The 13,654-nt window shown below is 39.2% G+C and overlaps 2 protein-coding genes across 2 annotated transcripts; both read left to right on the top strand.

Annotated features, from left to right (window-relative positions):
* Positions 1-4,445: 4,445 nt before the first annotated feature.
* On the top strand, positions 4,446-7,046 carry LOC105933190 (T-cell surface glycoprotein CD3 epsilon chain). Its single transcript, XM_036150098.1, has 5 exons — positions 4,446-4,600; positions 4,846-5,049; positions 5,135-5,278; positions 5,385-5,428; positions 6,530-7,046. Exons 1-5 carry the CDS (start codon positions 4,537-4,539, stop codon positions 6,590-6,592), a joined length of 519 nt encoding a protein of 172 aa, XP_036005991.1. The 5' UTR covers positions 4,446-4,536; the 3' UTR covers positions 6,593-7,046.
* Positions 7,047-9,146: 2,100 nt separating this feature from the next.
* On the top strand, positions 9,147-10,660 carry LOC118566816 (T-cell surface glycoprotein CD3 epsilon chain-like). Its single transcript, XM_036150311.1, has 5 exons — positions 9,147-9,377; positions 9,806-9,991; positions 10,080-10,223; positions 10,322-10,374; positions 10,558-10,660. Exons 1-5 carry the CDS (start codon positions 9,305-9,307, stop codon positions 10,630-10,632), a joined length of 531 nt encoding a protein of 176 aa, XP_036006204.1. The 5' UTR covers positions 9,147-9,304; the 3' UTR covers positions 10,633-10,660.
* The last annotated feature ends 2,994 nt before the right edge of the window (positions 10,661-13,654 follow it).

Below are 13,654 nucleotides of genomic sequence, written 5' to 3'. Positions count from 1 at the left end.
CTGTATCACTACTGTATAAAGTACTTTTTCACAATCCATAACTAATCATACACAGTTCAACACAACAGCAGGACTACTGCCATTACTGATTTACAGGCCTAAATAAAAGAGGATTACTTTCTCAACGTTAATAAACTCAAACTCATCAAACCTCCAACTTCACTGTGACTCTGTGACCCTGACTGACTGTCCCTCTCTCTCCTCATCCAGTCCGCTTTTCTCTGGCTTCGCCTGGTAACACCTTTAATGAACCAATCTCAGAAGCACTTGAGCCCCGTTTTTGGGAGATTGTGTGAAACTGTCTTTCATAATACAGGGATTCTCTACTTACTTGGCTTTTTGCTGCACAAAAAAGAATATTGGATGTCAACTTTTATTTTTCTGCCTTTCTAGTGACATTGTTGGCTAATTAAGAACACACACACACACACAGACAGACACATTGTTTTAAATACCGAAGACCTGGCCTTGACTTCCATTGACTTCAATTCATTTTCAACCCTTTCTTTGAGCCTAACCCTAATCCTAACCATTACCAGTATATACCTAGCCAAAACCCTAACCTAACCCTAGTCCTAAACCTAACCCCTAGCCTAAAAAAAAAACGCGAGGACCCAAAAAATGGTCCTCACTTTACATCAAAGTACTCACTTTGGTGGTGAAATATGAAATAAATGTTCACACACACACACACACACACACACACACACACACACACACACACACACACACACACACACACACACACACACAATGTTACTTATAGAGTAGTAGAGAAGCCCAACGCACTGAATTAAAGCTGATAAGTGCCTGACAGGATTTAATTAGGAATCATTATAAAGGCTACCAGAAGTTTGGATGATTTAATATAGTGATTATTTTCCAAATCAAGTCTTAATTTATTAAAAACATAAACAATATAACATAATGGTAGCTATATGACGAGTAGGAAGCAATAATAAATAAGCCCAGGAAGTAAGTACTGTAAGGTATCCTTGTGTCAGGATCCGCTGGGTATTAATAATTGTTGTAGCTCTCTGGGGATTCTGCAGTCTGTGTTTGCACCCAGGGCTCTTTCTAGAAAAACATTCAGTTTCCATTTCGCAAATTTAAAAGGCTGTACCTTAAAAAAATTAGAGCTATGGGTATACTTTAAATGAGAAAAAAAATAATCTATCAGAATCCAAACTTTGTGATGGGAGTAAATTGACTGGTCAAATTCATTATTTGATTTGTTTGCCTTTGCTGTTTTTCACTCTGTATATTTTTCTATTCTACTACTACTACCACTAAATATTAGCTGTAGGAAAGTTTTATTCATGAATTTGCTTCCCAAACAATGCCAGAGAAAGTCTGTCACAACTCACAGTGAGAAAGCAGCGCTTTGCACGGTTAGACCACATGGGGGCAGAGCCGCACCACAATGTTCACTGCCTTTTCCTGTAATTTCAAAGTATGCCCTTGCTGTTGCATTGAAAAAGAAATTATCACCAGCAAAAAAATAAATAAAAAAAAAATAGAAAATGACATACTTTAAACTTCTGCACAAACTCTATTAGAAACTTCTGAAAGCTTATGTCTAAAAACTGCAGGGTTTGTTCAACCTCTTCTGGGTCAAATCATAACAAGTTTGGGTTATTAGTTTGACCAAACATACTGGGTTAAGCCTCCAACCAAAAAAAATGGGTTAAAGTGACTAATGTTACACCACAAAAGAGGAGATGTGTGGCATAAACCAGAAAGGGCGTTCTAAGAAAGACATGTCATACCAACTGCAAAGCACAGGGCTGGATGTGCTGTGGTTGGCAATGCTTAGCTGTGGCACCTTCAGCTCTAAGCAGCCTAATACCACCTTTAATGACAAACTATTGAATTTGCTTAACAAAATTCATTTTTATAGTACCCCTATGAAAATGACTGCATTTTTACAACTGCCTGATACGGTTTGAACTGTTTATCACCCTGAAATCCTACATATTTATTGCGTTGTACACGACCCAAAGAGATGTGGCGGCAGGAAAATATCTGCAGCGCATAATGATGACTGCACAAGGCAACAGAGACGTGCTGAGGAGCAACCGAAAGCCCAAAAACAATCTGCGCTGCGAAACGTAAATGTCAACGACGCGCCAAAGCTTGTGCGATTATTAGCGAGCGCGGGGTGTGAGGGCAGAGAGCTGAGCGAACGGAAACAGACCAGAGAACAGAGACAGGAAATGTGACAACAGCTATTAAAGACAAAACCAAAATGATTGTTATCGCAGGCGATACGCAAAAAAAAACGAGACAAAGACCAAACTTGCCAAGCAGAGACATGTTTACAGTAAATGACATCAGAACAAACACTGCAAGAAGAATTGGGGCGACGTCGCTTCAGCGCTGCAAAAATAGAAGCACAACAGGACAAGAAGTTGATTAAGTCGTGAACTTTTCTGAACATCGAAGAGAGCTGTTACCCGCTTTCTGCTCTGATGGAGGCAGGAACCCATCAGTGCTTCACACACTGCTGAGATAACTCCCACAAAACCAGGAAAACTTTATTTTGAGCCATGCGATGACAGTGAATCACCACTGATTCCTTCTCTCATAATGCAGCTTTAACAAATAGAATTCAGCATTATTTCATCGTGAAGCACACAGTGCGTCACAAAACAGGAGAGCTGCTGCAATAACCTAAAGTTACTATACCATTTGCTTTATGCACTGCGGTTCAGACGGTTCGTAGGACCCCGACCAGCCCCTGACAAGGATCCACAGACGCTCCCAGCTCCTCTCACCGTCCTCTGCAGGGCTCTCTTTGCTGCTACGTGGCGGCAGCATCCCTCTCACGGCTCTCGTTGTGTGTACAGAATATCTGGTAGGGTGGGATGTTTTTTAGGTGTTCAGCTTCTCCCCTGCACGCACGGCCACAGCAGCAGAAGCCGAGGGGACGGGGCGCTCTCTTCCAGAACGCTGGAGGAAAACAACAAAGCTTTACGTCGGTGCTGTCAAAAGGGGTCCTGTTCCTTTCTACTGTCGCCACGTGCTTGCTCGCCATGACTGGTCAAAATTGGGGGGAAGTTTGCTTCCATGGAACTGGCAAGCCTGCCTCACATTGTTAACTTTTGACCAAATTTCACCATGACCTGGATTAGACATGTGTTAGTTTAAGATCAGGCTGGACTGTGCCACTGAAACCAATCAGTCCATCATTGGATCGCATCGGTGTAAATTGTCTATTTCTTTTTATTCGGGTATTTTTTCTTCGACAGTTCCTTTGAAATTATATTAGTTGGGTGGTGGTGCTTTATTAATAAACAGAATTGTATTCAGTTGTGCGATTGCAATCTTATGTCACATTTATATAAAATGCAGAAAAAGCTAGAGGGACCAATTTCTTTGTAAGTCCAACCATGAAGACAGTGACACAGGAGCTGCCAGTGTTGCCAAAGTTTGAATCTTGAGAAATTAAACGAAGTTTTGGGCCAAGGGTACAATACGTGACCATTAAGAACCCTAGCTTAAATCCTATTGAAAAAGGTTTCTGATTTTAAAAAAGGAAAAGAAAAGAAAGATTTTCTAATCCTCCCACCCATCAGTTGTCTCTGTTGTCTTGTTTCAAACGCCGTACCTCTCTGAGCTTCTTCCTCCCCACTTACCTTCTCGGCCTTCTCGGTGTCGGCCCAACAGCAGCTTCTGCTGGTACCACGGTCCAGGAGGAAGCTCAGAGGGGACTTCTGGGATTTCTCCTCTGCTGAGACGACCTCCCCCTGAACAGTAGGGAGGCTCGTTCACTGCCTGCTGTTAAATCTCATCTCAAAACCTATTTTCATCCTTTGGCTTTTAACAACAACGACACTTACTCTTTGGCTCTTTGTGTTTCAATTGGTTATTTCATATTTAATCTTTTTTTGTTCCTATACCATATTCAAATGTTCTTTTAATTTATGTTAATAGTTTACAGCTACGTACAGCACTTTGTTTCACCTGTGGTTGTTTTTTTTTTAAAGCACTTCATAAATAAAGTTGGTGTGGTATGGTATAGGTGGATGTCCCCCCTTTCCTAACTATTTATTGTTTCTTCATGCCACAATATAGTACTTCTAGCGCTGCTATTACATTGAATGAGTGGCTATTATTTAGAAATTATGCAGGGTGTGGGTCTCGATTTAATGGTCCGTATCCAAATTTTAGAGGTTCCGCTGGATTATGTTCCCAAATCTATTTCTGTTTGTTTGTTTTTGTTTTGCTTGTTCTCTAGATTTTTTGATCTGAATTAAATCAGGAATCAAACAATTTTTTCTCTACACGCTTCACTCCAGTCTTCAACGGTACTTCAGCAGTAAAATGAAAAAAAAACACGCACTTCCTGTGGGGCTAAATGTGTGTGTCTTTAATGAGTTTGTTGGTGTGCACAAGTGAGAGAGAAAAACAGAAAGAAGGAGAGAGACGTATCCTCCCATCAGGCAGGCAGCTCAGTCACCAGAGGGGACTCTCACAGATTTAATCCCAATCTCAGTCGGATAAAGAAACACGCAGAGAGGACACCCACCCAGGATGGCCGTCCAGGTTGTGTTCGTCGTCCTTCTCCTGTCTGTAGCCGCTGTGGAGACTCAAACAGGTAAGCACCCATCAGTCCCGTGATATCCTACTTTTTACTCTGAAGTTAAAATATTCCGTTGTTCTCTACTTGAGGTTCGGACGAATACATATTCCAACTCTAAATCCAGTGTTTGTGTGCGAGTTAATGTCTTTTAGCTGACACAATCAGTCTTCTTAGTGTTCTTGTTACCAGAAATCAATATCACTGTCAGTAACTTTAATCATTTTAAAGTTACTCTCTAATTGTTTTTTTTTTTTTTCTAGTTAAAGGAGCAGTCACGATTTGGAGAGATCAAGTAACTCTGTCCTTTCCAAGGGAAGGAAAATGGATCGAACATGGGAAAACTGAGGAGATTAGCTCAAATGATACTTTAACAATCCCGTTTAAAGGCAAGGCCCATTACTTCTATGAATACTCAGACGATGAAGGCAGCAACCAAAAATATCAGTTCTACGTGAAGGGGAACGGTACGTAAAAACAGACGCCCTTTTTCCGTGCCTTTCTGCTTGTCCAGACCCAACTGTTGCTTGACTGACCGCTTTTCTCCTCAAGCCTGTGAAAACTGCTTCGAATTGGACGGGTATGTGCTGATGCTGGTGATCCTCGTGGACGTGATAGGGACCGCCATTCTGATGAGGATAATCTACGTCTGCAACAAGGGCAAACGTCGGTATGCACCCCCTCCACCCCAGCCAGGTAGGAACGAGCTTAAGATCCCGCTAACGGGTTCTGGCCCTCGAAACCCGAGTTCTGCCGAAGTCGGTTTCAATCAATTAATGTTTATTATCTTACTTTCTTTAAGCTCGTAGAAGAGGGCCCCGACCAGATCAGTCCTCTGCCTATGAGGTGGGTGTTGTAACTGCATCGCAAAAAGACGGCTCGGTTGTGACTTTCATCATGCGTTTGTTACCCTGAGCTCATTTTCCCTTCCTCTTGAGCTAAAATAAGCATCATTATAGTTACGGTTTTAATCAAACCCGTCAATCTAAAGCTTTCAATCTAAAAAAAGCAAAAAGAATCCTCCACTCTGCGCTTCCAGCATCAAAAGAGCATGAGAGTGCATCAAGGCTAGTGAGATCATGTCAGCGCTGCCAAGTGTCTGATGACAGGATTATTAACTCCATCACCAACTTGTGGTTTAAAGTTACAGCTACAGACGAGTTAAAGACACTTTAGTTCACCTGACTTCTTAAAGGCACAGTTTCTTTTAAATAGGGTTATGCGAAGTACGCATAGGCAATCAAAACCTTCATTTCACTAGAAAGCAATCAGACTGCGCAGGATGCAGAAGATTTCCGATAAATGAGCTAAGTCAACGCAACGCTCCTGGAACGGGTGAAACTGCCATTTCTATTGACACCCAATGGTTTTGCATTAAATTGATATATATGTGAAAGAAAGATTATTTCGCTGCAGCAAAGCACCGATCATCTTAATTTTGAGAACTGACTCGTTTAAATGTGTTTTGCCGTTCAATAATTTATTATTGAGCTGATTCTAAAATTTTCACGTGGTTTATACCGGAGAATTTTATTACAAAATAAAAGGGATCAATTATAACATCTGAACATTTGCTGCAAATTTAGGCAAAAACATTTAGAATGCATTGAAGGATTTAAATCTTGCCAAACAGAGAGCTTAGATTTGATTTTATTCCATCTGTCGATTTTCTAACACGCCTATTTCTTGTGGGGTCACTAGTTGATTTTATGCCATTTATTTATTTAATTATTTATTGGATACGTTTTATGTAATGAATGACATAATTTATAGTTAGTTAGTTAGTTAGTTAGTTAGTTAGTTAGTTAGTTAGTTAGTTAGTTAGTTAGTTAGTTGTGTGAACTGGAAAACCAACCGAAGGTTTATTAATTGTTTTTATTAATTATTGCTTTATTTGCACACTGTAACCCTTTATATGAAAACACTGTTTGGATTGTGTCTCGGCAGTCACTGAACCCCAACACTCAAGCAACGGAAACTTACTCCACCGTGGTGCACAGGACTGGATAGAGGCCCATCGTTGGTAAAGTCAGAAGAAGGCGAACTTTTTACAAACTGATCAACAACACGACACAGCATGGAAATGTCCAACCATGTTGTTTTAGATTTGACTTTGTTAAAATTACACATTATAAAATCTGAACGTGTCTATGCAATAATCATTTGTATTCTATGTGTTTAAAGGGTGGATTGCAGCCGTTCTCCAATTTGTTTGTCGCATTAGAGGTATTTTAAATGTGCTGGACTAGTATCCTCGTATTCACAAGACTATTCCTAAGTTAGTTTTTGTATTTTTTTTTTTGTCAAATCAGACTTATTTGAATAGATAGAATGACAGATTAGAACAAATTACAAAGATAAAGCCACATGCAAACATGTGCATAATTAGCGATTTTGTAACAAAATCAATAAAACATTTTCAGCCTGAAATTTTGGCCTCCAAGACATTAAGAAATCCTTTAGAAGATGTTAAGTAAGAGATCCTGCTCAGATCAGCTTTAGAGTTATATGAGTTATAGTACATATAGAGTTATATGGAAAGATGAAGAAAAATGGAATAAAAACTTCAAGGAATATTGTACTGCTGTTTACCATTTAATTTTCCCCCACATCTTCCAATAAATAAATTAAAATAAAATTAAAATAAATGGGACCAAACATAAAAATGTATTTGCTGTTTGAGAAAGAAACCATTACAGAAGGCTCTTCCAGTTTCTTTCTGGGACCTTTCTATTTCACAGCAATAAAATGTTAAAGTATTTAGCTCCTTTACTTCTAATGGGATCCCAGTGAGCAACCTCTTGTGAAGCGTATCAGTCCAAATGAATGATGGGAATTGGTGTCATATTACAGCAAATTTAATTTGAATTATTTTGCAGTCATGGAAGAAAAACTCAAACACCAGAGCAAAAATGATTCAAAGAACCAAGGAGAGAGGCGATGATAAACTAGTTATCATTTTGTTAGCTAGGCTGGAATTCTTTTTTAATCTCAAACTATTTTCCATGATCAAGTATGACATTAACTGTGCATAGATGAGATTATTGTTCTTTATATTTTGATGTCAAAATGCCACTCAAGTACATTTTAAATGGATTTTTACTCACTGCGTGCTTTAATAGCTGGTAGCAAAGCTTCACAGTGGCATTCCTTGTTACTGCATAGCAAACCCTGGTATGTTAAAAGTCAGTTTGTCTCACATTTCCCATAAATTTCTCGCAACAATAAGTTAGTTTATGTTTGCTTGTTTATTTTGTTTTTGACAGAGATCTATGTAAATGGAATAAAATCGCATATTTACGACCACATTGCTCTTCATCTACTTCCCCTTCGTTCATTCATGAAGCTGGTGTTGGTGCTCTAATGAGCCCCCTCAGACAACCCAGTACTGACTAAGACCACTAGGTGGCAGAACAGTGCAGAGTGTCACAGGATGTATTAACCTGCTGTGACTAACAGCACAAACCTGCATGATGGCAGGAGCATAACACACAACAGCAGCATGCTCAGTCTGATCATCAATCATTTACTCTCTCTCAGATGCTAGCGGCCATTTGCACACGCTTTAGGTGTTTGCTCGTACAATCATGCATATTACAAGGTTTTTCTCTCATCGTTCCTCAAATCGGCTGCTGTCTTTCCTCTATTTGACAAGAATATTGCATTGTTATCTGAATATGCCGCATTATTAATGATTGCGCAATATTTTCTTTCCACCCTTCTGATAAGTTAATTATTTTTTTGCTTTTAGGACTTAACTTCAAATCAGCTTGTTGTTCATCACTAATCTAGTGTGTAACTCTGTCTATGTGTATTTGCCACTGTCACGCTCAAATTTCCCCATTGTGGGACAGTAAAGTTATCTCTCATCTTATCTTATTTTATCTTATCTTATCTTAAATATTGGTTTTCAGTCATACACTCATTTCTCTGGTGTAATTAACAAACATGGGATACAGAGAAAGTGCTTTAAAATGTTTAGGGAGCGTCTCGACAAGAAATACTTATGAAAAATCCCTGAAACTGTAGTCAATCTTGCAAGGCATCGTTTTTCTTTTCTTTTTTGCATTTCAAGTGTTTAAAGTTTTGTACTTTTTTTGACATGTTTTTCACACAAAGTTGTGCTCCGTGTTTGTGGATGAGGAGCATCCTGGTGGGGGATGTAATCTAGTGGCAAGCCATCTTGAAAAGCAGATTAAAAACATGGCAGTTGAACATAACCCAATTGTTTGCATGATCATATATCCAGTGTACATTTGTTTTTTGTTTTTTTATTATTTCATCATGTCCCTTCCCGACAGTTCCTGATCTGGATTAAATCAGGAAGCAAACAGGAGTCTCTCCCCGCACCGTACTGCAGGTTGACTTCATGTTTGAAGACTAACTGCGAATCCATTTTGAACAAAAGATGCACTTCCTGTGGGGCTAGGTGTGTGTGTGTGTGTGTGTGTGTGTGTGTGTGTGTGTGTGTGTGTGTGTGTGTGTGTGTGTGTGTGTGTGTGTGTGTGTGTGTGTGTGTGTGTGTGTGTGTGTGTGTGTGTGTGTGTGTGTGTGTGAGCACAAGGCAGACAGTCAAAGGGAGAACCACCAGCTCCATTTGCAGTCCCAGAGTCTCTTTGAAAACGTTGCCTGGTGCTGTTCACATCTTTTGGGGAACATTCACGAATTGGACCCAAACTTTAGAACGTCCAGGAACAATTTAAGAAGGAACGTGTTGAGAAAATGCCTCACATCGGTGTTCAGGCTGCGGTTGTCGTCCTGCTCACGTTGGCTACAGCAGTGAAGACTGAAACAGGTAAATATGTAATAATACTGCATTATGTAAGCTTGAAGCGTTAAAGTGAAGGAACTGAAATGTGCTCTTTCATATCCAAAGAAAACTCCTGTTCTCTCATAAAATGTGACGCTTCTTTGTATTTTCAAGGGCAGTTCTTCAATTTCCTGTATAGGGATTGCTTAAAATTCACACATTTATAGATTTTTTTTTCAACCTTCATCACTGGAAACACCTTGGAATAGAGCTATGTAAAATGATCACAATATATATGGACGTTTGGAGACTTGATCATGTGTAAAGTATGAGGTTTAAAAGAATAGAGCTCATCCTCGACTCTGATCGTTTTACGTTTCCCGTTAGAACACAAGGACAAAAGGATTGCTTTTTGATCTGAAATCTAAAACAGGTCCACCAAAGTAACATAATATATTTTACTGGGTTCAAAGGAGAAGTCACGTTCTGGAATAAGGATGTCGCAATAAAGTGTCCAAAACACTCCACAGTTCATGCAAAGGATGGAACAAAAATTCATGACGGGAATGAATATATGTTTGAATATAAACAAGAAGTCCAGTACGAGTGTAAAGATGCAGAAGAAAAAAAAACGTATAGTTTCTACATCAAAGGAAGAGGTGAGTGTAAACATTTCAAAATATATTGTCATATATGTTGGTTATTGCACATATGTTGGTAATCCCACTGCTCTTTGTTTCTCTCCAGTCTGTGAAAACTGCTTTGAACTAAGTGGCAATTTTTTCCTGGTGATAATCATGGCGGATCTGTTTGGGTCAGTGGTGGTGATGGCGCTGATCTACAAGTGCTCCAAGAAAAAAAGCTCAGACGGACCGTCCAAGCCCACTAAAGGTAAGGGTTGGCTCACGGGTTAGAGCAGAGCAGCTCTGGTGACATTATTACGGCGCATAAAGAAAACTGATCACATGTATTCTCTCCATATCCTCCAGCTACCCCTAAAACAGGAGGTCGGGCTCCACCTGTCCCATCTCCTGACTATGAGGTAGGCACTGGCAAAAAACAAAACAAAAAAAACAATTGGTTCGGTTTTGTTGTTTTTTTGATTCTCTAAGAAATTTACCAACTTTTAAAAATGGTGAAGTTAATAACTGACAGCAACTAGTTCTGGTGATAACAATGTTCCAGATCTCTCATTAAAAAGCTGTTTTTGTTTGTGTTTTGGCAGTCGCTCAACGTTCACACCTTATCATCCGATACCTATTCTACGATGAACACTGGCATGGTGAACAGGATGGGATAGAGACGTGTGCTTGGCAACAACATTTATTAAAAAAAAAAAGAACACATGAGAGATTCAGTCGTGTTTCTATAGCAGCATTTAATCACTGGATCCTGAAGGTTTGAATTTAGCCTCACTCCAATTATAAATCTGCTCAGGTTTGATTTATACGATCACATCTAGCAGGAGAAACAACAATTTAATGACCAGAGACATTTTTCACTGTAAGGTGAAAAATCTCTTCATTAATCTCTTCATTTCTGATTTGCTGCTGATCAGATGGTCATGTCACAATTTTGATGCGTATTTTAACTTGTTGTCTTGGTGCTGCATGCAAACTGTGTTCTGACATGTAACTTTTCAGCTGTTCTTTTATAACTTTTAAAAACGATGAACAGAAGGGGATCTTTTGTGTGTTTAGAAGGAAACTTTTAGTGAAAAACAGCCGAAATGCCGTTAGAAGGGACGTGGACTCAAAATTTAGTCAGGATATTTTGTCTTACTAATTAGAAATAACGGCAAATGTAATAGTAAAAGGCTTATAAATTTAAAATTCATTTTGTATCTGTCATCTGCCCAAAATCAGAACCTCACAAACACAGATACTGCCTTAATAACGAAACATAAAAACATACGTTTAGTGCACTGGTTTTTTTGTTGTTGTTGTTTTGTGCGTGTGTGTGTGTAATTATACTTATTAAACAGTTATAGTAATAATGACTTTAAATCCTATTTTCAAACATGATGGTATTAATCCCATAGGATATAAAAAATGTTTAAACAACATTAATAACAACCCCATCACCTGTCCCTTATTTGGGTAGGAAAACATAATTTATCTTTAACAGGACAAATCAAAAGTATTGTCATTTTTTTGGCATAATCTGTAGTCCATACATTTTTTGAGCAGTTTTGGCTTTTTGAAAAACTACTTTTTTCTTCTGTTGTACATGAAGTCAACAGTAAGGTAAAGGTATGGTAACATATGTGACCATAGTTTGATAAAGAACAATAGGTCTGAACAGTTTTCCTATTCATAAAAATAAAATATATAAATTATTGAGTTCCTATGTTACCTGTGTTTGAGTCCAGATCCTGTTTATATGTACATATATATGTTGCTTTGTGCATTCAAACTTTGTATTAGCTTCAAACTATACACCATATATGTATGATCAAACTAAAAGCAGTCATTTTTCTCTGCATTTGTGCTCAGCATCCGTGCCGAGCAGGTGTTTTGTCGGGCAATGTGATCACCTGATTGTTTTCTGATCTCACTGTCATGTTTTCATTTTCTTCAAACTGCAATGTGCCTAATTAAAATAAACATAAAAACACGCCTTGTTCTCGTCGTTTCTGTCTGCGTACGGTTGGAAACGATACCGCACTGGCTCAACAGATACGTGGCCGTGTGCGATGGCTGAGGCGGTTTCAAACCGGCAGGTCACATCCGCAGCGCCCAACCCAAAGAAACACAGTCACCCCTCTTCATGCCGTGATGGAAACATCCAACAACTCTCTGACTGTCTCTCTGCGCTGTTCACATCACCGGCCTTAGGGTGGAAAGGTTGTGTCACTCGGCGTTTCTGCTTTCTGATTGTTCTTCCCAGCAGAGACGAGCAGCAGTTATGCTAAAGGGAAACGAAAGCGTGAAAGGTGATGCAACATGTTTCCCTCAAGTAGATTATTATTGATTGCTGCTTTTGTTGTAAAAAAAAACAGTGTAGAGTTGTGGGCCTTGGTGGAAACATCTCGCAGCTCGGTTATCTCGGCTCGCATCTGCTGTAGGTTTGGTTTGTGCGACAGAGTATTGTATGTGACTGTGAAGGCAAACCGCTCCCACACACAGACCTACATCTGCTCATCTGGCTGACAGAGAGAGAGAGAGAGAACATCCGTGCACCGCCGTAGACACTCCTGTTCAAAGCAGACCTGCACGCCGTCGTGCCAGTGTGTGTGTGTGCTTTGGCTTGGTATGAATGTGTGTGTGTGTGGGGGGTTGATTGGGGTTTGGTTAACTCAGCTCAGCTGTACGAAACTCTAAAGCATGTGTTTAATCTGTTTCTCACTTCCGCTTGAATTGAAAGAAAAAAAAAAGTCTTAAACACGTCAGCTACCAGCCTGGTAAAAGATTTTTTTTTACCAGGCTGGTAGCTGACATGTTTAAGACTTTGGTTTATAGGACTAAAAGATAAAGTTTTAGGTGAGCAGGAGAGTAAAGTCGGGTCTCAAAGTGTGAGACTCTGTGTTGATACCTGGTGGTTGCAAGGTTTCGTACTAAAGTGTTTAAAAGGAAGAATCAGTTGTGGCTCACCACTTTTACCCCACCTGATCAAATCAGATCTAAAGAAAAACGGAAGAATTTCCATGATAATAGGAGGACACTGTGCGGTCATTTCAGGAGATTTATATTTTATATAGCTTTAAACACCGAAAAAATAAATAACCAAAAAATAAATATATAAAATCCAGGATAAATGACCGTAGACTGAAAGCAAGAAAGGGCACCACGACTTGATAAAGTATAGAAAATAATTTAATGTTGTTGTTTTACACAATGAAAACCATGTAGGCACACTCACACACACAATTTTATATATATAAAATGTATAAGGGCAAAGCTGACAGAATTAGAATAATTTTGTAAGTAGATTCCATCTTTGCTTAATTTAATGTCAGTGCAAATCCGGCTGATTTTGAAGGCCTTATGGGTTGGTTAGAGAACATTAATAAACAAAAGACATCATGAAGGGATGGAGCAGATCAGGGAGAAAGTGTTGCAGTAGTATCAACAATAACACTAGCTTTGAGGATCTAAGGAAACACTTTTAATCCATCATCTGAAAACTGAAAATTTCATCACCACGGTAAACCCGTCAAGAAATGGCAGACCAGATAGACTGGTCCAGCAGGGATGCCATTAAACGAAGGAGCTGCAGAGATCTACAGCTCAGGTGCAGGAGCTACTATTAACTATTAATAATAGCTTTTAATGAGCGTTTATCATTGAATATGACTGTTTAATAATTGTGAGAGGTTTCAT

Source organism: Fundulus heteroclitus, chromosome 18 (assembly GCF_011125445.2).
Source record: "Fundulus heteroclitus isolate FHET01 chromosome 18, MU-UCD_Fhet_4.1, whole genome shotgun sequence".
Taxonomy (NCBI): domain Eukaryota; kingdom Metazoa; phylum Chordata; class Actinopteri; order Cyprinodontiformes; family Fundulidae; genus Fundulus; species Fundulus heteroclitus.
Note: the sequence above shows the minus strand (reverse complement) of the source record. Positions and strands in the feature narration are given on the sequence as shown.